This window comes from Podospora pseudoanserina, chromosome 1, assembly GCF_035222485.1.
Source record: "Podospora pseudoanserina strain CBS 124.78 chromosome 1, whole genome shotgun sequence".
Taxonomy (NCBI): Eukaryota; Fungi; Ascomycota; class Sordariomycetes; order Sordariales; family Podosporaceae; genus Podospora; species Podospora pseudoanserina.
Window position 1 is genome coordinate 3,751,888 of NC_085920.1, and position 23,066 is coordinate 3,774,953.

At 53.1% G+C, this 23,066-nt stretch overlaps 5 protein-coding genes across 5 annotated transcripts; 2 read left to right on the forward strand and 3 right to left on the reverse strand.

Annotated features, from left to right (window-relative positions):
* Nucleotides 1-50: 50 nt before the first annotated feature.
* On the reverse strand, nt 51-3,347 carry QC764_110730 (uncharacterized protein; the record flags this gene model as incomplete). The annotated part of the gene is made up of 1 exon (XM_062942339.1): nt 51-3,347. One exon carries the CDS (start codon nt 3,345-3,347, stop codon nt 51-53), a length of 3,297 nt encoding a protein of 1,098 aa, XP_062805278.1.
* Nucleotides 3,348-5,416: 2,069 nt separating this feature from the next.
* On the forward strand, nt 5,417-7,397 carry QC764_110740 (uncharacterized protein; the record flags this gene model as incomplete). Its single annotated transcript, XM_062942340.1, has 2 exons — nt 5,417-6,993; nt 7,073-7,397. The coding sequence occupies 2 exons, from the start codon at nt 5,417-5,419 to the stop codon at nt 7,395-7,397; spliced, it is 1,902 nt and encodes a 633-aa protein (XP_062805279.1).
* Nucleotides 7,398-9,418: 2,021 nt separating this feature from the next.
* On the reverse strand, nt 9,419-14,801 carry SGS1 (ATP-dependent DNA helicase sgs1; the record flags this gene model as incomplete). Its single annotated transcript, XM_062942341.1, has 2 exons — nt 9,419-10,600; nt 10,662-14,801. 2 exons carry the CDS (start codon nt 14,799-14,801, stop codon nt 9,419-9,421), a joined length of 5,322 nt encoding a protein of 1,773 aa, XP_062805280.1.
* A 2,623-nt stretch (nt 14,802-17,424) lies between these two features.
* On the forward strand, nt 17,425-19,954 carry QC764_110760 (uncharacterized protein). The gene is made up of 2 exons (XM_062942342.1): nt 17,425-17,887; nt 17,948-19,954. The coding sequence occupies exons 1-2, from the start codon at nt 17,819-17,821 to the stop codon at nt 19,463-19,465; spliced, it is 1,587 nt and encodes a 528-aa protein (XP_062805281.1). The 5' UTR covers nt 17,425-17,818; the 3' UTR covers nt 19,466-19,954.
* RPF2 (rRNA-binding ribosome biosynthesis protein rpf2) lies at nt 17,897-21,437 on the reverse strand. The gene is made up of 5 exons (XM_062942343.1): nt 21,261-21,437; nt 21,088-21,196; nt 20,702-21,024; nt 19,538-20,644; nt 17,897-19,369 (listed from the first exon to the last, which is right to left on the reverse strand). Exons 1-4 carry the CDS (start codon nt 21,272-21,274, stop codon nt 20,116-20,118), a joined length of 975 nt encoding a protein of 324 aa, XP_062805282.1. The 5' UTR covers nt 21,275-21,437; the 3' UTR covers nt 17,897-19,369; nt 19,538-20,115.
* Between the last annotated feature and the right edge of the window lie 1,629 nt (nt 21,438-23,066).

Sequence of the window (23,066 nt, forward strand, 5' to 3'; positions counted from 1 at the left end):
CTCAACCCCCTACCTCGACCTCGACATCCCAGGCTAGAAGAAGAACGTCTCTACCCCCTCCACCTAGGCCTCGTATCCTTCCTCTCCTGTGAATCCCCGGTCCTATTCCCCATAGCACTCTTGTTCCTACTCCCCAACCCCATTGCAACCCTAGCCCCCTCCACCGCCTGCGGAGACGCTCTCCCAGTCACCAACCCACTCGTCGACCTCCTAAAGTCACCACCACTCTCCCTCGGCAGTGGCAACAAACTCGACCTCCTCCCATTACTACCCCCCATCATCCCAGCCATCGAACTCGCCGGCCTCGTGGCCGCGTCAGGACTCTGCTCCAGCGGCCTCGAAGAAGGCATCATGCTCGCCCTCCGATCCCTATTCAACCCAGCCATGGTCGCCGAGCTCGCCAGCCTCGGCCTCTGCGCATACGGCCCCGGGGTAGAAGCCAACCGCTCCCGAAACGAGAGCCTAGAGTGCGATTTGGGAGTAGTCATCAAATCATCCTCCGGCAGAGGTGACGCACTCGAGGCTCTGCCAAGCGGGCTTCGCAACGTAGGTAGCTTTGAGCTGGACGAAGAAGGGGTGAGGGCAGAGGTTGACCGGACCGGAGTCGGAGTTTTCTTAGCGTACGGACTTGGGGTTGTCAACGTCAAGGGTTTGAAGTTGTGGCCCGTGTCGACATCCGACGTGTTAGTTGATGTGTTCCATTTCGGACGGTTGGACAGCGAAGAAGGTGGCCGGGAGGTGCGGTTTCCTGTTGGGGTGGCCGACCCTTCCCTAGAGGGGACCGACAGAGTCGACATTCGTGCCGCGACTGGCTTTCGGGTGATAGAGGAGTGGGAAGGCGTAGGGAGGGAGGACATCCTCCTGCTGCTTGGTTGCGGCAGTGAGCTCCCCCCGCTGGTGGAGCGGGATTTGGAGATCCGGATGTTGGTCTGGGAGCTGGCCGGCTGGCTGGACATTATCACTGACGACGGGGGCGAGCTCTCGGGTGTTTCGTGGGCGCTTTGAATCGTAGACCGGCCGTTCGACAGGATACTCGAGACCGAGTCCCGTAGTTGTTGACTCTTCCTCTCCTGCTGGATCTCTTCCAGCACAAGATCAAGCTCGGCAATCTGCCTCTTCAACCCCTCCCACTTCGCCCTCATCTCGGTATGCAACCGTGAAATCTCCCCATTAATAGTAAACCTATCCTTGACCCCCTTATCGATAATCGTCAAAAGCCTCTCGATCGCCTCCCCGTAATGCGTCTTCCTGGCCTCGTAGTTCTCAATCTTCTTGCTCATCGCCGGCGGGCTCGTCAAATGCAACCCAGACTCAATCGCCTCCCGTAGCCAGGTCGTACTTCTCTCAACAGACTCGTACATCTTTTGCGCCTGCCGACCAGCATTGCGAAACACCAAAACCCACCTGTCCTCGCCCAGCTCTTTACGGAGCGACTCGGCATCTTTCTCCAGCTTCTTATAGCTGGCATCCAAATCCGCCCTCCTCATCTCCAACTCCTCACAAGCAGTAGGAAACGTATCCTCGGCCCTCGCCTCAAAAACCGAAAGCCTCATGGGCAAGAAGTCAAGCGAAGCCCTAAGCGGCTGCATCCTCGCAAAAAGCGCCAACAAGCTCGAATCTTCCTGCGAAATCCCCATCGCCCCAGGACTCGGCGACCCAGGACTCAGAGGGAACGGAGGCAGACTAAACCGATTGCTCTGCTGCTGCTGCTGCTGCTGGTGTCCCACCGGCAGCCTCAACCCCCCCGGCGTCGTATCCTCAGCAATAGTATCCAGCTCCCCTCCCTCCTCGGCCCCAAACACGCTCTTGTGCCTCCTCTCCTCCATCTCAAAAACCAACCTGCTTAACTCGTTCAGCTCATTCTCGATATCCCCCAACACCATGTTCCACAACTCCTCCCACTCCATCGCAATCTCCACCTGCGCCTTGACATTGTGCAGCGTCTTGCGCATCAGCCCCCACTCCTCCAGGATAGCCTCCATCTGCACCACCGCCCTCCTGAGATCATCCGCCGACACAGCCGCAATGTCCTCCCTAGCCTGCAGTTCCTCAATCGCGCCGACATAGACCTTAATCAACTCCTCGAACCGAATGATGGCGTTTTCCACCTCTTCCACCCCCTCGCGACCCCCAGCGGCGGCCCACTCGACGTCATCTTCGCTTTCCAGACCGCCAATTACCTCGGACGCTTTGGAAATCCACCCTCGGATTTGTTCCGCCGCGCCGATGAGTGCTCTGGTGGCTACTTGGGCTGTTGGAATGGCCGAGACTTTGCTAGACAGAGATTCGGCATCTGGGAGTTGCAACGATGTTAGTTGCGCCAACTGGTTGGCAAACGAGGCTCGAGATAACGTGTAAATCGACCCGGGCCGTTGCAGACCCAGCGGGTTCAATGCAATCGAATCTGGGTTGAAAACGTCTCCAGAAGGCGGGGCGGCTGGACTAAACGAGCGCGACGTTGTTGTCGTTGGAGGCGTATCCTTTGCCGGCGGCGGAGGTGGAATTTCTGGCGTCTGCGGTGGTGGCGGCGGTCGGGTATCCCTCGCGATATGCTCCTCCCTTGTGTCCAACTGCGCCTTCACCCCATTGCCATTGGTGTGGTCAGGCAGACGATATTTATTCGTGTCCATTTCCAGCGGTTCTGTGGTAGTAATTTCTGGGAGCAGCTCTGGTTTTGGGTATGATGATAATTCTTGTTCGATACTCGGGGACGGAAAAGCGGGCGACTCGAGGGCCGGTTTGTTGTTGTTGTTGTTGTTGCTGTGCGACGACTTGTCCGACTTGAGGCTCGATCTCGAGGGGATTCGGATGATGTGACCCTTCCAGGGTCTACCCCTCCGTTCAATGACGGCAGCTGCGGAGTTGACCTGGTGTCCCTGGTCTAGTTTCCTAAGTTGCTCCTCTGGAAGACGGCCGATATCTTGCTGGATGGGAGGAGGGGGCGAGGCGGTTTTGCGGGAGGAGCCAAAGCCGAGGGCTTTTAATCGCGCTGCTAGGCCTGGAGACGGCTTTCTTGCGCGATGGACTGATGCTGAAGGGCCGGGAGTGGTAGCCCGGGAAGAGGTTGCAGGGTCGTCTGCCGATAGCTGTTGCTGAGATTGGGCTTGTTTTGGTTGTTGTTGCGGGTTAGTGTTGTTAGTGTTAGTGGTAGTGTTTGGCGGGTCGCCGTTGTGGCGATCGCTGGTGGTGGTGCTGGTACCGTTACTGACGTGATGTTGATCCGTCGTCTCGTACGCGCGAAGGGGCAAAAGATCGGGTGACTCGGACACGTCCGTCGCCGTGATAATCGGAGCGGTGAGTTCGTGATGGCTACTGCCTGGGGCAGCAGTAGTAGCAAGAGCCGTCATTCGGAACACTGGCTCGACTGAGCTCCCTCTCTTTTTTTTTTGCGGGCACTTGGACGGCAGCCGACAGCGACAGAGCGTTCTAGCTTGGCGGCGTCAGAGGGTGCGTATGCGAGCTGCGTTCTGCGTCTTTTCCCCATAAAAAATCCTCCTCCCCCCCCCCCCAAGGGTCGGCTGTGGTCTGAATTGCGATGGAACGCAGTTTGCCTTGCGTTAGTGGTTGGATGACACGCCGTAGAGGGGAATTCTGCCGGGTTTCAATCGTGGTGTGTGGCAGCAAATGGCAGTGGGCCGATGCGAATGAAGAGACAAGTGACTGGTCGACAGCATCCCGTTTTGATTGGCAAGGTAGGTGTGATGTTATGAAGGCTGCTTCCAAAGAGAAATGGTTGGAAAGGGCAGAGCAGAGTAGAGCAAATAGAGCAGAACAGAGCAGGCCCAAAAGGCCGACAGAAGTGCCAGAGGGGGCCAAGTTATTATTATTAAAAAAGAACAATTCCCAGAGGCCTGTCTCGCCTCCTCTAGCTTGGGGGGTGTTAATCTTGGGTTGGGTGCCCTTCGGGAACCCGCAGTCGCGTTCGATGGGATCGTCCAATGAGCCCGGCGCCTTCCATGAGTGTTACCTTGCTCTCCAGATATTTACTGTGTAGTCCCCAAGAGCGCTCTTGACAATATCACAAAAGCGAAGTTACAAGGTCGCAATATTCAGTGTCTTCCAGAGCACAAGCACTACCCGATGACGGCAGTTCGCCAGCCCGGACGGGCGACGGGTGCTGAAACGCTTGATGGGGGCACAGGGATTCTAGAAGATTAAACCTATTTCCGGTATGGTCGGCAAGCCAGGGGCCCCTTTCTAGCGTTGCGGGAACCACATGCTTGGGCCAAGGTTGGGCCTCTCTTCTTCTGTCGGCTGACGAGACAGAGGGAATATATATCATGAAGAGATGACGATCGGCTTCACTTCTGCGGCCTGTCACTGAAGACACAGCAGCTAGGTCAAGCTCATGCAGCTGTCTTTTGTTTGCAAAGATCAGACGCTTCTGCTAATAATTACCTCACATAAGGTAACCATCAAGACGGGCCGCTGATGGCCGCTGCGGAGAGCAAAGAGAAATGCTGCAATGCAACCTGCATGGATGCTCCCGAGTCTGCATTGTAGTCAAACAGAACACCAATCATTGGCTTCAGCCGAGGTCAAAGTCGTGAAGAGATATTGAGAGATTCAAAAGAGAGAGATGCTCACCAGAGATCCAGATGTCAAGACCACTGCTCAACATCAGATGAAATGGAGACAGACGCCCAGATGTCGTAATGAAAAGAAGCCAGCGAGGTATGCACGTGGCCTTCTCAGCATCTCCTCGCGTTGCCGGGGCGTTGCTCCGTGGCGAGAATGACAGAAAAGCATTACGAGACATTCCGCGGCTTCCGCTGTCAAGATCAAAGGGGTTCGTCAGTGATCGCAGGCTTCTCGCCGGTTGCTCTTGTGTCAGGAAACAAAAAATAAAAAAGCTTCAGCGGGGTTCGAGCTGTGTGAACCGACGCGTTGGCAGTGGACCGTGTCCTCCTCATCTCCCCACCTTCCGTGTCGCAGACCAGGGGGTGGGCCATCGGTCCCCAATCCCCACCGGCGCTGCATCAAGCCATCGGGCCCCCTGGGCGAGAGCAGGCGAGACAGTCACAGGCAATTCTACCGCATGAAGTTATCTCATTTCTTCTGCCTGCCCACCCTCGCCCAACCTGCCTGCCCACAGAAATACCACATACAGCGGAATCGCCTGGACCTCGCTTTTTTCCCTTTTGCCTATCCATCCCCCCTCACCGGAAAACCCTCCCGAAAAACCCAGACGTTCAGTGTCTGAGACTTGCCTCCCGTTGTGCGTTGAGCCGTCTCTTGTTTACTTTCTGCCTCAATCAACCACCAACGACAGCCACTCGCCCACCGGGCTCCCTGCCGTGGAACAACACACTTTGCTCTGTTCAAGACGCTGCAGCAGCCTTCGTACCAGACAGAAAGAAACGACGTCATCGCCGACGATCGCTCTTGGTATACCGAAATAGGCACACTCCGGCCTATGGCCTTTTACCTCTCGTCCTCACTCGATATCAAGATGGCAGCTGCTTCTGGTGAGCCCGCCAGCGGACGCTGTGCCTCTCCTCCGCTCGACAAAGCTCCCGGCCCGGCCCTCGGCCCTCGTTCTGACCCGACACGCTGCCTTTCGGTGGGCTCGACCGTCTCTCATGGCTCCGCAACTACAGAAGCCTCGAATGTGCGCGAGTCTCTTGGGAGCGACAGCTCGGCCTTCTCACGCCAGTCCTCAGAGAGCTACCGTCCCTCTCGCGTCTCTGATATCTACACGGGCAATCTTCCACTCAATAATCGGGACTCGATGAACGGCATGGATATGCCCTACACGCCAGTGACACCGTCGGGGTCCAGGAGCTCGAGCAGGCGCCGGGGTTACATGCGTCCCCAGGGAACTGACTTCGCTGCCAGCGCCCGCGCTCGGGAGAGCGTCCTGAGCCTCGGGAGCATCGCACATCTTCAGTACTACTTTGCACGGACCGGTTTGCTGGACGGGAAGGGTGGTCGGCTGGCACGCAAAAGAGACAGCAAGGCACAAACACTGGATCTTTCTTCGCTCGATTCCGTGTCGTTTTCTAGTCTCAAGGCCCCGGTCAGTGACCATGACTCGAGCTACGCATCCATGGGAAGCAGCCCGGATCTGGGTGCGCACAGTAGCTTTGTCAGTTTGGCCGGCGGTTCGCTCGTCGAATCGCCCACCGATGAGCAACACCCGGAGGAATTCTATTCCGAGGACGAATACGACGAGGAGGATCTCAACATGCCCCCTCCGACGACCAGCACATACATTCACCGAGAAAAGGCAGTCCCAAAGCCGCCGACGGTTGCTGAATTAAGAACCGAGCTCACAAACGCTCTCGATACTGCCAAAAGATCACTGAAGGAAGCAAAAGACGCCAAGGCCCCACCAGACGATTCGCCCAAGATTTCCATTCATTTGACTGATGACCAGGGAGCCGACTCACGCGCACGTTCGGGGTCTACCAGAAGCACCCGGAGCAATAGGAGCAATATTGGGTGGTTTGAGATTCAGGGCATGCACATCCTTGATGTCATGACGCTGGCTATCCGGGCGGCCAAGATCTATTACACATCCCACGACCGACCTGACCGCCTGGATGCCATCAAGTCGGAAAAGGAGATTCGCAGTGCCTTGCTCTCTGTGATGGAGGTGCTCAAGCGCATGGCAACTCGGGGGTTCTCTGGCGGCATGCGTGAAGACGAGTTCCACACTATGAATGAATGGATTTCCGGGCTCCACAGCATGCTGGCTGCTGAGGCTGAGATAGAGGCTGCCGAGGCTGCTGAGCGGGAGGGGTGGACTTGGTTGCGCGATGAAGGGTGGGAGGGCCGCGAAATTCAGCGCGAGGAAGCCTTCATACAGTCGATGCTGCACGGCATCAAGGACCCTATCGAGAACATGCCAACCATTCCCACATGGGTCCCCATTGACCGGACGAAGCCTTTGGGTGAGCAAACGCTCCCCACACCGTTTCTTGCGTCCCTGTCCAACGGCCAGCGTCTGGTTCACTTGCACAACTGTGCGGTTCGCAAGTCTCGCCGGAGGTTTGGTGCCATCGCCTCGTTCCATGGCGACACCCAGAAGCCATATCGCGCCGCTGACAACTTGCGCTACTGGCTCAAGGCGGCCGAGCTACGATGGGAGGTGCTGCTCAAGACCGATGCTCTTGGCCTCCAGTATAACACAAGCCCGCAACTCTGGCTTGACTTTGAGGATGCCATTCTCCAATGGTGCCGAACAGTACGCGGCGAGATTACCGCCGAGCTGGAGGGCTAGGTGCCACCGAAAAAAAAACAAGCATCGGCAAGCGTTATTACCTGCCCAGCGGGAGACGTGGTCAGCAATCACAACCAGGTGGGTTCGGCACTGCAGATGCCTCTGGAGAACATACACACCAGCTTATCACAAAATCTTCCTGGGGAGAGGGGGGGAAAATTGGGACGGATAGGAGGGGGACAGGCTGGCAGGATATGACGACTGAAAGATGTTACGACCTGATAGACGGCTTGGCCCCTCGTCCGCCTTTTTTTTTTATTTTTTTTTCTAATTTTCTTTTCTTTTTTTTCTTTTCGATTCACAAACACTTTTGTCTATTCTTCATACGTTTTTTCTTTTACGGCTGGGGTTGGGCCTCCACACCTGCCCTTTTTGGTTTCAATAACCACATAATCCTGGATCATACCTGGCTTCTTGACAGCTTTCACGATGGACTATTCCTTGGCCTTTTGTCCAACTTTTGTCAACACAGGCAGATGTAGGGGGTTTTCTTCATGTTGGGCTTTTTCGTTATATTCTGCCTGTATATACTTTCAAAATGTTTGTTTGGGAAAGGAGAGACATGATGAGTTTGGGGGGGTTTTCACACTTTTACGCATACAAAACATTACCTCCTTTTTTTTTTTTTTACTTCGTTCGGGCTTGTTGTGGTCCGCCTTGTTACCTTTTTTTTTTTTACTTGGGTTTCTTATCACTACTTCTTCATTTATATACCCCCGTTTATCAGCATCATCATCATTATCAGCATTAAAAGAAACATTGAAATACCAACACAAAGCTCTCACTCACACACATTGGGATTTGGGGCGTTTGTAATGGGTTTTGTTTGGGGGAAAGGTTGGAAAGAGAGGGGGACTGGGCGGAGGAAGAGGTGGGAGAGGAAAAGGGGTGTTAACTAGGATGAGGGGAACAGAGAGAGTATATATATATGTATGTAGATGTGTCAATCAAAGGCTGAGGTTTTTCAACCCTTGATATGTTGATGTTTGTTTGTGGGCTTGTTTTTGACTATGTATGTTAAGTTTCAAGATTAAAATTGAGGGCAGACTGTAATACTATTGTTTTAAGAATGTCACTGTTAGTGAGAAGAGAACAAATAACAAACACTTTCTCTAATTATAAGTCATTATCACTTAGAATTAATTCTCTCTCACACACACACACCCACACACACTCTTTCATACATGTATAGGATTATCTATAGCTAGCTATAGATGATTCCAATCGTCTCCAGCCGCTATACACCGTTACCGGCCGCAAAATTTAGCTCCAAGTTTTAGGGTTTATTACTTTATGCCATAAGTTCTCTCTTTGTCTCTATGATCCGGCTAGATCCTGGAGAAACGTAACAAGTTCTTATTTTTCTTTATAATTCTTTTTCAGATCCTAGAGAAGTGTAGGCGTAAAAGTATCTCTTGCTTTTAAAGGCTATATATACTTCCAAACTTAATCAGTCATGTTGTTTAAATTTTAAAAGAACACCTCCAGAGATGCATATTCACAGCCACCATCATCAAGTAAATCTCAAAATAAAAGGGATTCTCCGCCATTTAAAAGCTTAACTACTTCCCATCCCGTCACACCTCCCCTCCTTTATGTAGGTATGCACAACGCTGATTGATCTTCAGTTGTCCCTTTTATACTTAATCCAACACCTCTCCCATCCTGATCAACCACTCCTTTTTTCCACCCCTCAACTACCCCCATGCAAAAGCTCCTAGAGCAAAGCAAATTCGCAATTATCAAATATCCTCCTCCTCTATTGATCTACCCTGTGTGTGAATTGGTATCGTAATGTGATGATATGCCTTGAGAAAGACGCTGAAAAGTCTGAGGCATGAAGACGGGGCGATGCTTGCTTGTCTGGTGTGGTGATAGCCCACCCTGTGACCCCCTCTCTGCCTTTGACCCCCTTTCCCTCTCCCAGCACCACGCAAAGACCAAAAAAAATGAAACTCCTCTCTTTAATGCACCGCGCCGCCCAATGCTGTGAATGAAGTACAATGCTCATGTTTGTGGACCCCTTCCCCTGAAAAGAACCCCCCCTTATGTCGTTATATACAGTATCGTCCGATGCACGTAAGTCATCATCGAAACAAAGAAAAAAGCTTCGTGAAACATCGACTGAGATAAAAAGAGTCAATGCTATGAACGCAACCCGCATTCTAGGGGATGAATCCACTATGGCAGATGTTAACGAGGCATGGCCGAAATTCCACCTCCACCTCCACCCCGAGGGTAAGACGAGCCCTTGCTTCTGCTGCTGCCACCTGCCGATTTGGCTGAAGAACCTCCACGCTTGCTTACACCTCCTGAATTGCGGCTGTATCCGTTGCTGCCCCGTCCACCTTTCTTCTTGTAGTAGGACCCGCCACCGCTTCTGCTGCCATAGCCAGAACCTTGATGCTGAGAGGTGGAGGCGGCTTTGGCAAGCCTCTCAGCATCAGCTTCCCTCTGCATTGCTTTAAGCTCTCGATGAAAGGTTGCCACCTCGGGGTTCACATAGGGAGCGCCAGCGCCATACCGTGATCCGCTCGCCATATCTTCCTCGTCGTCAAAGTCACCAAACTCCTCCTCTCCATCACTGATCACAATGACGTCTCGATTCCCCTTCTTCCTTATATGAGCATTGGGGGCGATTGTGGCAGCGCCAGAATACTGATTTCTGCTGGGATCCTGGTTGCTCATCATCTCCTGGTACTGTTGGTGCAGCTGTTGAATCAGGGGCACAAAGCGAGAACCCCACTGGTCTACTTTGTCAGGAGTGACGCCGCGGATGGTGTACATCTTGGCCGGAGTCGTTGTCCAACGAGCGATCATTTCGCGATATTGTTGATCCGTGAAAAAGGGGCGAATATGGTTTGTCTCGGCCCTAATCTGAATCTCAAGCTGCTTCGCTTCAAAAAGGAAATGATCCGTGATAACTTGATGGACTTGGTCCAGTCGAGAAAAATCAAATGGCCTAAGCTCATCCAGGGTCTGCTGGTGTCGTGTAGCAGTGCGATGATGACGAGATGGGGCGGCGGCGTCAAAGTCCACTTCCTCCTCGTAGTCGGATACCACGAAATTGTCCTTGGCATAGCCATTGGCATGTCGCGGCCTGTGGTCTTGGATATCTTCGTCTTCATCACCGGAACCGAGTTCGTCTCCAAAGTCTCCTTCGGCCTCATCATCAATGAACTGTCGACCCCGCCGAGGCGCCAGCCGCTTTCTCGCTGGTGCAGAAACAGGCGACGACACATTGGTAGAGGGCGGTGCTCGAACCATTGCTTCGGATTTGACCAGGCACTTGCGGGAGAAAAGATCCTGCTCGGGCATCAAGATGGTCAGTCTTGTCCCGCTGGACCAGAAGTGTCTGAAATTCTCTTTGGAGACCTAAGACACAGGTGTTGTCAGTACAAAAGGCAAAGATAAACTCAAGGGTGTTGTTGCTTACGTGGTAGTAAAGATTAAGACCGCCGTTTGCGCTTGTCTCCGCTGTGCTATGGATTATCTTCACCCTCTCCATTTCGATAATGACAGGATAGATGGCTGTGTTTTTGATGCCGGGTGCTATGCCAAAGCCTGGCAGGTGTTGGTAGTTCTTCTTATCTCGCCCGGCCATAGCGGAAGCGAGTTTGCCGATAGAGCCGCCTTTGGCACCCATGCCGGGAATCAAGTCAATGATAGCCTTGGCCCAGTCAGTGCGGTCCACCTGCTTAAGAGTGACTCTCTCGCCGAGAAGGCAAAAGTCACACTGCTTGTTGCAGTTGGCAGCATTGAAGTCTTCCCCAAAATACCCCAGCAGCTGCGTCCGACGACAAGAAGTCGTGTTCAGACAATAAAACGTCATCCTATCCAGCAGCTCCAGCTGCTTGTCCTTCTCAGCCTGTGACCGCACGTGCTTGCCGTCCTTATCAAGCTCATCTTTTTGCACCATGCGCCTCAGACTGGTCACGTCGCCGTAGGAAAAGTAAAGGATGCAGTCGGCAGGCTTCCCATCACGCCCAGCGCGCCCGGTCTCCTGATAGTACCCTTCCATAGTTTTTGGAAGAGAGACGTGGATGACAAAACGCACATCTGGCTTGTCAATTCCCATGCCAAAGGCTATCGTGGCAACAATGACGTGAATTTCATCATCCTGCCACTTCCGCTGAATCTCCGGCCTGTCGTCCAATCCGGCATGGTACGGCGCTGCCTTGATGCCATACTTCTCCACAAGCTTCCCAGCAATGCCCTCACAAGAAGCGCGGGACGTCGTGTAGATGATGCCGGTTTGATTCTTGTATCTGGTGGCGATCAAACTGCCGAGCGGGTCGACATAGGTTGGGGGTTTGGGAAAGACCTCATAATAGAGATTGGGCCGGTTGAAGCTCTGCGTGAAGAGTTTACAGCCTGTCATTCCAAGCTGATGCTGAACATCTTTCCGAACACTCTCGGTCGCCGAGGCGGTTAAGGCCATCACCGGGACACCTGGGAACTGCTTTCGGAACTCGCCCAAAGCTTTGTAGTCGGGACGAAAATCGTGACCCCACTGACTGACACAATGGGCTTCATCAATGACCAAACGAGCAAACTTGCCTCTCTGGTGCAGCATCTTAAGTGCGCGCCGGATCTGGGTGTTCTCGTTGGCGAGCATCTCCGGGGTAACGTAGAGCAGCTGGTAGAAATTTTCCGGCGTCTCGTGGTTGAGTTTCCCCAGTATATGTCGTTTGTGAGCTGCCGCCAGGTTTCCGTTGAACGCCACAGCCAGGATATTGATCCTTTCCATGTGCTCAACTTGGTCACTCATCAAACTGAGGAGAGGTGACACCACAATGGTAACACCTTTTGTTTTTCCACTTTGAACAACCGCGGGAAGTTGATAACACAACGATTTTCCACCTCCTGTCGGCATCATGACAAAGGCATCCTCTCCGGCAAGAGTGCAATTGATGGCTGGGAGCTGGTTATGGCGGAAGTTGACGAGCCGAAAGCGGTCTTTCAGAGCTCGAAGGACATCTGCAGACCAGGGGAACTGCAGGAGCTCAGGCGGAATGGCAGTCTTCCGTACCACAGGTGGTGCAAGCTTTGCAAGAGCTCGCCTGGGTGGTGCGGGAGCACTATTGCTAGTGGCCTCAGACAACGTAGAGCGGGCAGCTGTTCGCACAGCGGCAGTCGCTGAGGGTGCTGACGGGCCTCCTGAAAATTGCTCATATGCACTAAGCAACAAATCGTCCGGGACATCGTCTTGTCCATACTCGTCTATCTCGGCCGCCTGTGTTTGGGTCCTGTTGTGCGCCCGTGGTGGTGCAAACTGCGAGGCTGCCTCCATAGCAGCAAGTTCGTCCTCATCAACATCGAAGTGATTCGAGCTGCTTGGCACAGCTTGATGGTAGGGTGGCTGGACCCGAGATCCCGAGAACTGAGTATGTTGTTGGTTTGGTGGGAAGTGCGGAACTGGCGGTCGAAATTGAGGAGCAGCAAACTGAGCCGGTGCAGCAAACTGGGATGGGCCTCGCTGAGATTGGCTACCAGAGTATTGCAATGTGGCGGGGGGCTGACTAGGACCTGTAATTAGAGAAGGGCATTCAGGAATGATGCGTCCCGCACTCGGAGAAGTCCTGGCATCGGCTGCATGGGCTTGTGCCCTCGGGGAAGAGTCGGCAGGCGCAGTGGTGTCGTTTTGGTTCTTAAGAAAATCAAGATCATCGACGCCAGCCTTGATGAGGTGGGCGATGAGTGTTTTCTCTGCGGTCTCGATTTCTTCATCGAGTTTCAGCAGCTGTTCCTCATGCTCCTCTGTGTCAATGCCATCGCGATACGCCTTTGCAATCTTGTTTACCAGGGCTTCCTGCTCACTGTTCAGCGTTTTGTACGAGGCATGTGACTCCTGGAGAGAAAGCAGTGCTTTCTTCTTATCGTCCAAAGGCTTTTTCGCATTCTTGATGCGCTCACGCTCTTGATTACGCTCTTCTTTCGACCCCCTCTGAGTCAAAAATCTCCTAAAAGCTTCTGCGTTCTCCTGGAGCTGGGAGTCCACAAGTTGCAGCATCTCATCCAAAACCGAGGGCCGAGAAAGAAACAAGCCCAGGGTATGCTTGTTACGCTCAATCTCAGAGCCGAGAGAAGCCTCCGAGGTTAGGTTTTGCCCCGAGCTGACAGGGTGAGGCACCGAGGCTTGGGATCCCTGCGTGTTACCGACAGTCGCTCTGCTCCCGTTGCTGACGACATTATCGAGTTCCATAGGCATCGGCGCCGGCGCTTTCGAGGGAGTCTCCTGAATGGAAAACTCCATGTCCACATCCATATCTTGAACTCCTGGGGGCGACTGAGCATCGGGCGATCCGTGGGAGGCCGGCGTGGTGAATTCATCCTCCGAGTCGTAGACAACATCAGCACGCTTCGCCCGTTTGTTTGACGAGTTGTTGGCTGGGGTACATGAAGCGTCCACCTCCTCGTCCAAAAAGTCGTCGCTGTTGAATTCGGCAGTCGCGGGCGACTTTCGCTTGCGAGCGGATGCTGCGACAGCTGGGACGGTTTGAGTGGGTACAGCAGAACTACCATGAGCGGCTTCACGGCCCTGGGCTGTGGATTCCTTAAACGCACGGCTTGTTCCGGGCGGGCAAGGCGTAGAGATATGCGTCTTCACAACTGAAGGCGCCGTGGCGCTGCGTTTGAGAGCTGAGCGGACGGCTGAGGAGGGCGGGACGATCTCATTGATGTCTGGATACTCTTCGTCAAATTCGTCCAAAGTCTTGATAACTTTGGTCTGCTGATAGGGGTTCGCTTGGCCGCGGCTGGAGACAGGCTCAGGGCGCTCGGCATAGTCCTCTCGCCACAACCTCTTGTCGTCGCCAAAGCCCACCACAGAGCTGGACCCATCGTTGCGATCTTCTTCGGTGAGATCAATGGGGTCGGAGAGGTCGTCAAACTCGACCTTCACGCGGGCGCTTGTCTTAACGGGCGGCGGCGGCGAGGAAGAGCTTGCCTGGGGCCGGACAGCAGCATTGGCGGAATAGGCGCGTTGCAAAGCTCCGATCTGTGTACTTCCAGTAGTAGAGACCGGAGTGGGGAGTTGCTGTTGCTGCTTTGGCGCCAATGTTGGCCGGCGGCTGTTGTAGGCGGACAGCTTTGCCATTCCGCTCGCGTCATCGATGTCTACCTCATTGGTGGAAGGGGTGGCAGCGAGGTGTGATCCTTGAGTAGAGGCAGTGCCATGAAGAGGGTCCTGGGGGGCAGTGCCAGTCTGTGACGGAAAGGCACCGGCAGCCGGAACACTAGGAAATGAAGAATGGTTAGGTCGTGAAGTGCGTGAAGTGCGGGTCACATCGGCAGCAGGAGGTGGAGGGGTGTTGTCGAAAGGGTCTTGGGCGGCGGGTAAAGGTGGTCCCGATGGCCTCAAGCGCGTCGTCTCTTTCAAGAGCCACGACAGATGAGCACTCAGATTGTTCCGAGTCATGGGATCGTACAGGAACCTTGGGTCCCAACCCGAATGGCTCGCATCGATGTTGAGCACAAGGAGAGGATTGCGAGGAGGGAGGGGGGTGGTGCTGAGAATCCCTGGAATGGTTCGAATCACTCTGAGTGCTTGTGTGAGGATGGGTAGATAGGGCATTGTGAAAACGCGTTGAGAGCGCTCCCAAACGCGTCGTCATGTGCTCCGCCAAGCCTAGGCGCCCGCTAGCCCGCTAGGGTAAGGTGCGCCAAGATTCAAGTGAACTGAGCTCATCCTGGGTGGCCCAAGCTCCCTCCAGGGGACAGTGAATTGGGACAGTGAACTGAAGTCTACACCGTAACGACACTGGACTAACGGTGCGACTCTCAAGTCCGACGATCAGGGAATTTGGACAGTAAAGTTCCAGCGTATGGGGAGGGGGATTGAGCGATGAAGTACCTGCGGACCGGGAGTGGGATTAAGAAGAGGAGCGGAAAGGGGAAGTGTGAGCAGAGCTGGCGCAGCAGGGTGCGTGCTTGTGTGAATATCTAGGGTGTCAAGTCGATGCTTACCTCGCGTGCTCGCCCTCGTGGTCCATGGTACCCAGGGGTCCTGGGTGTCCCGAGGAGTGGCTTGGGTGGCCTGGGTTGTAGTTTCGCGCGTGGGCGCGGTGATGGTGGTGTCCTGAGGACAGGAAGGCAGAAGCACTGGTAGGCGTGGGCGCGAGGATGTCTCGCGCGCAAACTCGAGGGCTGGTTGACTGCCAGATGTTGGTGGTTTGGGAGAAGGTTGGGAGGCTTCGGGAATACTGGAGGTGGTTAAATACCTGGGGCTGGGAGCAACTATGGAAGGCGGTGGTCTGGGTTTGCAAACTCACTTGCGGGGAGCTACAAGTTCGGATTTTTCATATGACACTCTTGGGATAACTTGGCAGGTGCTCGCGGCAGGCTCTTTGATTGAAAACGCGTGCGCGTGCCCGCCTGGACTGCTGGCTGGGAATGAGGTCGTCTCCGCGTTGGAAGACGACGGAATCTTGCTCCCTCGCGCGTCGAAGGAAGGAACACTCGACATGGTGGTGTTGTCGACAAAGTTAGCACATGGAGGTTGATAGAGGTACGATGGTCATGCCTTGTTTGTTTACACCGAGACACAGAACACATGTCCATACGATAGTACATATAGATGTTTGCCCTCTTAGCTTGAAGCTCTCTGCCAGACTACAACATCACAGGCACTGGACATTTGTGTGGGTTTGTTTTTTCTAATACCAATCTTTCTATGCCGTGAGATGTGCAGAGACTATTGGATAATGTAAGATCTAAAGGGGGCTTGGAGATGCAAGAGAGCATCTTGTCCCAGGAGATATCTCGACAATCAGGGGTGCTGTAGACTCCAGAACAAGCACAGACCGACTACGGGAAAGGCAGGCTGAAAGAGGCAGTAGATAAATAGAAGTGAGAGTGACTAAGTACGGATGATTCATTAGTATAACGAAAGAAAAAGGTAGTGTACCACGTGAGAACACAGGTGAGTGGTGATTTACACCTGATCTTTGCTCTTGCGCTAGAACACTCTTCTTATCATAAATCAAGTTTATAATCCGTGAGCACGCGGAAGGGATCAGGAGGCCAGCGCGTCCACGCGCGTATGAAGTCCAAGCATGACCTATTCTTGCACCTGGACACCCTCTTTTTTGCAAACAATATTTATGATCTGTGATTACAAGTTGGAGATGAAAACATTGAGCGCGTCTGGATCTTGGCTTGGATGATGCTGAGATAGTTTGTGAGTATGAAACACTGAGGCAAATAATAATATGGTTCTGTTGGAAGTAGACGTTTTGAGTAGTGGCACATATATAGTTTTGGTGATGGTTCAGCAGTCTATCCATGGGTTCTTTGTGCCTCGACTAAGCTGAAGCATTGTCTTCATGCATACCCTGTGAATAGTTTTGTATTCTGTTTCCTATACCCATTGTCTAGACCGTTTGCGCCCCCCCCCAACCCTTCCCCCCATTGAAACTACATACTCATGTTACACTGCAACAGACAGGCGTTGTTTTTTTCTTCGACCATCTCCAATATGACTTTGGGTGCCATATTGGACTGAACAACCCCAGTGTCATTATTGTCTTCAACATTTATCTGAGCTTTGAATTTCATGAGACTACATAAACACGTCTGTGGCTCAAGGGGTTGATTCTGAATTGTTCGAGTGAAATGGGCAAGCGTCGAGTGCGACGCGGAATTGTAAATAGTGCATTCAGACTCAGAGACCTACTTCGCCAAACGTCCCAGCTTTGCAAACCCTTTGTTTTCTTTAGAGGATGAGATTCCGCATCCAGAAACTGATTCCTACCAAGCTCCAAGCTCCAAGCTCTCAACTTGATAACAAGGAATCAGTTTAGGACAAACCCATGTCGGGGTAGGTTGAGGCCGGGCATGATGATAATTAGATATTGATCAGTGCTTCATCACACAGTAGCATTCACAATAATATTATACAGCAGAACTTTTAATGAGTGAGTTAATCCTTCAAGATTTATTCCCCATTGATCCTCTCACCATTGCTTCATTGACACCGGCGATGTCCCATTCCAGGGGCTCAAGGGCGAATGCCAAGACTGCGACCCAGGTAAGGGTTTCTTTCAATCGGGCACTGTACGGAAACGAAAAAAAGTGAGATTGGCACACAGGTCAAAGAGATCGAACCCGGGGAGAAGACAGGCTTCTTTGACATTGGGCTGGATTCCAATCGTCCCTTCCCGTCTTTGATCCCAATAACATGGACTTGGGTCGGTTGAGAACAAAGACCGATTACCTAAGCACTGTCCATGCTGGATTTAGACACTGTTTCCACGGCACGCCCAGGCACTAACAGCACCGTCGGATCCTGTCAGCTCTAGCGGTACTCGGCTTCATTGGACGCCCCGGGCCCCGGGCTCGAGCTGGTATTATTCTGAACAACACATCCCTTGAACGGGACTGCTCAACACCATCACTCCCGATTATTTGCCACATAATCGATCCATTGTCGAAATCTTCTCGAGTCGTAGCAATCACACCTCGGTTTTCTGGCACGATTAGCATGGAAAACGGGGAGCTGCGCGAGCCGCAACATCAGGGCCGTATGTAGCCAGCAACCGAGACATCAACGCCCCAAGACATCCCCAGATCCGACCTTCAGTTTACTTCATCATGCCCCCGCGCAGGTCGCACAAGAAGTCGCGGGCTGGCTGCCGTCGTTGCAAGGCGAGGAAGATCAAGGTGTGTATGCGCCTTTGGATTTTCTATTCGTCAGTTATTGCTAACACTCAATGCGACCAGTGCGATGAAGTCCACCCACGATGCGGCAACTGCGTAAAGCACGGCGTCGCTTGCGACTTTGAGCACCCCGAAGTCCTCGCCGACCTCCAAGCCGCCGCCGCAGCAGCAGCTCAAACCCCCTCCACCCCCGCGACGACCGTCAACTTCGGCTCCCCCATCGTCCCCTCCGCCGGCCACCTCTCCCTCGCCTCCGCTCCGCTCGCCCGACCCCTACCCCCACCTCCCATGTCCACCACCACCGCCCCGGGACATCGACTCCTCGAACTCAAACTCATGCACCACTACACAGTCATGACCTGCAAAACATTCACCTTCACCGCACCCGTAACAGAAGACATTTGGAAAATCACCGTCCCCAACCTCGCCTTCTCCGGCTCCCAACACCTAGCAGACTCCATCCTCGCCGTCGCCGCCCTCCACCTCCGAAGCATCAACCCCAACGACAAAGAAATCGTCCGCGCCTCCCATGCCTACATGGCCGCCTCGCTGGAAGAATACTCGGCCACCCTCAACCAAGGAATCAACCACACCAACGCCGAAGCCCTGTTTCTAACCGCAGCCCTCATAGCCTTCCAGTCCACCGCCACCCGCGTCTTCATGAAAGACGAAGGCCTAAGCATAAACTCATCCTCCACCTCCTCCCTCTCCTCCGACCCATCAAAACGCCACCAGCAACCTGGCTGCTACGCCATCCCCTTCACCTGGTTCCACTCCTTCCAAGGCGTCAAAGCCATCACGGCCGCCTCCTGGCAGTATTTACGAGTGTCACCGGTGGTAACCCAGGTAATCAACTCCCAAGCCGCCCTCCAACTCGACTTCCGCACCGGCCCAGAGACGTTTTTTGGCCATTTGTTGGAAGGGCTAGAAGAGGAGCTGAGTAACCCCCCCTCTAGCTTTGACGCTCGGGTGCCGTTGACGTCGAGACCGTTGCCACCAGCAAACAGCCCGGACCATATTTCTGCCACGAGACAAGCCTACCAGCATGCGGTGGCGGTGCTGAACTGGGCGCACAAGATCCCGCACAAGGGCGCGCCGTTGGCGTTCCCGGCTACGGTGTCCAAAAGATTCATTGAGCTACTTGAGGAACGGCGGCCTCGGGCACTGGCGATTTTGGCGTGTTTTTTTGCCTTGTTGAAGTCGCTTGATGGGGTTTGGTGGTTGCAGGGGATGGCGAGACGGGAAGTCCTGGGGGTTGTGTCGTTGTTTAACAGTGATTTTTTCGGGCCGGACGCGTATAGGAAGTGGTGGCCTCATTTGGAGTGGGCGATGAGGATCGCGCTTTTCGAGCCGGAGAGGGATGGGAATGGGCAACAGGGGGGGATGCCGATACCGCCAGAGGTTTGGGGGAGTGATTGGTTTGCCGAGGAGAGGGCGCTGGAGGAGCAGGGGAGGGAGCAGGGGGATTACTTTGGGCATATTGAGCTGTTGAGTCAGATGAGCAGTGCGGTGAATAGCATTCCGACTGTGCCGGAGTATGCTGCTATGATGGCTGGGGCTAGAGGGCAGGGGGGGAGGTGACAATCATGGTTTTAGGGGGAGGGGGGTAGTGGGGGAAAAAGAATATTTGCCGTGATGGTGGTTTGGGCTTACTGGAGGGAAGGATATCGACCTGATTGGGTTGAACCTGGGAGCTACTGGGAGGAAGGATATTGGGATATCAGTCGTATAAGTTTCAGCTGGTCAGGATTTTTGCCGTCGAGTGGAAAAAGTCCGATACGGAGACAGAAGAAAGGGATCGACATAGCCACACTAAAGTTGGGCTCATCCCCCAAAGTTGATGTTTGGCGGGAAAGTTTTGGAAGTATGGAATACTTCCTGGAGTATGTACTATGTTGCAGAAAGAGGAGGAGGAGGATGAAGCCCAACAACGGGCCACTGCCTGGTCAAACAAACAGGCAACAGGTATTTGGAAACACAGAACATGGATTTGCAATGTAATTTTCCGCATGTAGAACAAAAGGTAGACAGCAACTTTCTTCGAAGATGGCTGTCGTCTATGAAGGAACCACACAAAAAAACATATAATCATTACGCCATTTAGCCCCCGTTCCTTGTGCTATAATATTTTGAAGTTGCCCCCCAAAAAACAGTCCCACATAACAACACAGCCCAAAAATGTAAACGCCCGCAAAAGGTATATGATGCTCAAAAGAATCACCGTAACAAACTTAGATATCGACCTTCTTCTTGCGCTTGGGCGCCTCCTCCACTACCGTCTCCGCCTCGTCGAGGACATCCCGTTCGCGCTTGAGACCCTTCATCTTTCTTGTCTGGAGCTGGCTGAGATCCAGCTTGCCCATGTGGATTCTGCCGAGCTTGTCACCCATGATGTCGGTGGAGATGTTCTTCTTGGTGCGCTCCTCGTTGGTCTTCGCCTTACGCAGCGCCTCCTTGAGCATAGCCTCGTCGGGTTCTTGGATTCTACCGATGCGGAAGTCGATGCGGGGACCATGTTCCTCCAGCTCGACGCGGGGAAGCTTTTGGCCGGAGCGCTTGGTCTGGATGGTGTAGACGCGGAGGCGGAGGACAGCCTTGGAGGATGGGTCGTCGGAGTTCTCGGCGGTGGTGGGCTCGTCAGCAGTGACAACGACAACGAAACGGAGACCCTCGACGTCAATCTTGTCGGATGTCTCGCCGCGGAAGAAGTCAATGAGCATGGACTTGGCCATGGTGAAGCCATTCGGTACAGGAGATTCGCTAGAGAATAGGTTAGCATTCACGCAAAGTAGTTAGATGCCAAGAAGTGAAACATACAAGGCCGTCCCCGCAAAAACCATCAACGGCCTGGTTCCCACTGGCACCTTCTGGGTCTTGAACTGCGAAATGCTGCGGAACGACTCGCCATCGAGGCAGAGCTCAAGCATGTCGAGGATCTTGTAGTCAAAGGTGCGCGCAAAGGTGATGGTGTGTGGGCGCTTCTTGTTGGAGCTGCCAAACAACAAAAGACTACAGTCGTTTTTCTCAGAGAAGAAGGCGAGCGAGCTGGCGTCTTCGAAAGGATGGATCGCATTCTTCTTCTGGAAGCGCTTGGCATGGACTTGCCTGAGCGCATAGAGATCGCCTAGGGCATCTTGTGTCTGTTTTAGAACTCCTTCTTAGCATACATTCATCTCAATTGCATCGTGGTGGCATCGACATACGATTTGACTGCAGGAGGTACCCCTCAGAAAGAGGGCCTTCTTGGGGTTCTCGACGGCTTTCGGCGCCCGCTTCTCGAGGGCACGCTTCGAGCGAGCGGTTTTGGGCTTTCTGAATTTCAAAGTAATTAGCCCTGTTATGCGACGGCTTCCCGAGTCGAATTGGAGGTGCTTACACTGTGCGAAGCATTTTGATGGCGATGTCGTCAAAAAGTTGATGATGGTGGTGCTAACTTGAATGGCTGCGAAATTATTTTGGCTAAGCTCAACTTTCTTATCAGCTTATCGCTGCGCTCTTGCGCTTGGTGAATCTGGGTGGGGCCGGCGGAAATGTGGGGCCCTGGACTTTAACGTCAACTCCAAGCTTCACATCATGGCATATGAAGGGTACCAGCATCAATGGATGTTACAGCAATACGAGAAGTCGGCGCATTACTATCTTGGAGATTCCAGTCAAGTATATTCCTATATTAGTAACATTTACTATGAACGTATGAACAAAGGTTTATTGTTGGTGTCGGGGATAATCCATATTCACCACACTAATGAGTTGACCAAACACCTCCCGCCACCATATTTTGGGAGTTTTGATAGAAGTCCTCAATGCCCAATCTCAAGTTCTGCTTAGTACCTGGGACTTTGTGATGAGCTGACCACTGGGCCGGCGTATTGGTTTTGAGTGCTCTGTCATCAAGAGAGCCACAGGCATCGTGACTGCGGTGGATGAGATGTTGTTGGTTACGAGGTACCGGGAAGCACTTGCTACTGAATGGAAACCTTGAGGTCCATGCTGCGGCAACCATGCCGATGGGTCTGGTCCCGGAAATAGTGCACCAGTTCGTCTGATGTGATCCTATCTCATCCCAGTCATTGTGGGCTCTTGGGTAGCGTTTGTGAGATATTGAGTTGTAGGAGACCCTTTTTTTTCTGTTGTAAAATTCTTAGTTCTAAGTTGTGGCGGGAATTTAAAGCTCGTTGTGCAGAAGTCGGTAAGAGGATAGAGTAGAAAATAGGCGAACAGTCAACTTGGATGGCGCAATATGATCTTTCGAGTATTTACCTAAATATGTGATGATTGTAAATATTTATACGAACACAAAGAAGATAGATTGACACTTGAAATAATTTGGCCCGTCTTGAAAACATGCTGCTCCATCTGTTTGTATGCCATGACTGTTGATTTGGGCCGAGAGAGTATCCTCGGGTACCGCACCCGGGCCTTCGACATTGATATCTTTGGGTGCCGAACAAAGCCTCTTGCCAAAATTTGCCTGCGTATTGCAAATGCTTTTTCATGCCGAGGTGTCGCCAGCTGTTGCCCCACCGTACGGTGTTCTTTTGTCCATCTCTGTGGCCTTCGCTGGGCTGACACGTGTGCGTCGAGCGCGGCGGGCGAGTCTGCCCAGCAGCATCAGAATGTCTTGCGCTCTCCAGGCCGCGCAACAAGGTTTCTGTGCCTGGAAAAGTAGCATTTGGCAGAGCTACTTCTGGTAATTCTAGCCATATATATTATAGCGTGGAAAACGTCGTGGATATTGAAATAATGCGGTGAAGAGACGTCCGGTCCCTCCAAACTGGGTGTTCTTGCTAGTCTTTGTCCCTTTCCGCCCGCGGATTCCGCGCAAATCGAGGCCAAAGGTTACGCCAAAATAACCGTGGGATTCCTTTCCTTCCGCGCTATCGTTTGATGCAAGATATATGATGGTTGCTGCCATTGCTGTTAAGCAATTCGATGAACAAGACAGCATTCTCGTCTGCTGTCCTCGCAGCCTCCACTGGAGCGTGGGCTCTCATCCTCATCACATGCTAACCACCCCCCCGCCCCCCCTCCCCCCAATACTCGGATCTTTTAACTCAACACCGAAATACTTTGCGATATTGAGCATTTCAACCAAAACAGACAGCCCGCAACACCTATAATTCTTCTCGAAACTTGATTCCCGAAATCCTCAACTCTCGCTCTATCCAACCATGTTTTCCAT

Excerpts from the sequence above, each read along its gene's own strand:
- RPF2 (XM_062942343.1), bottom strand. Across the intron at positions 21,025-21,087 it reads GTACCTCCTGCAGTCAAATC|ACACAAGATGCCCTAGGCGA; the intron begins GTATGTCGATGC and ends GTTCTAAAACAG. Across the intron at positions 20,645-20,701 it reads GTTTTTGCGGGGACGGCCTT|CGAATCTCCTGTACCGAATG; the intron begins GTATGTTTCACT and ends CCTATTCTCTAG.
- QC764_110760 (XM_062942342.1), top strand. The coding sequence starts at position 17,819 with ATGCCCCCGCGCAGGTCGCACAAGAAGTCGCGGGCTGGCTGCCGTCGT. Across the intron at positions 17,888-17,947 it reads GCAAGGCGAGGAAGATCAAG|TGCGATGAAGTCCACCCACG; the intron begins GTGTGTATGCGC and ends CAATGCGACCAG.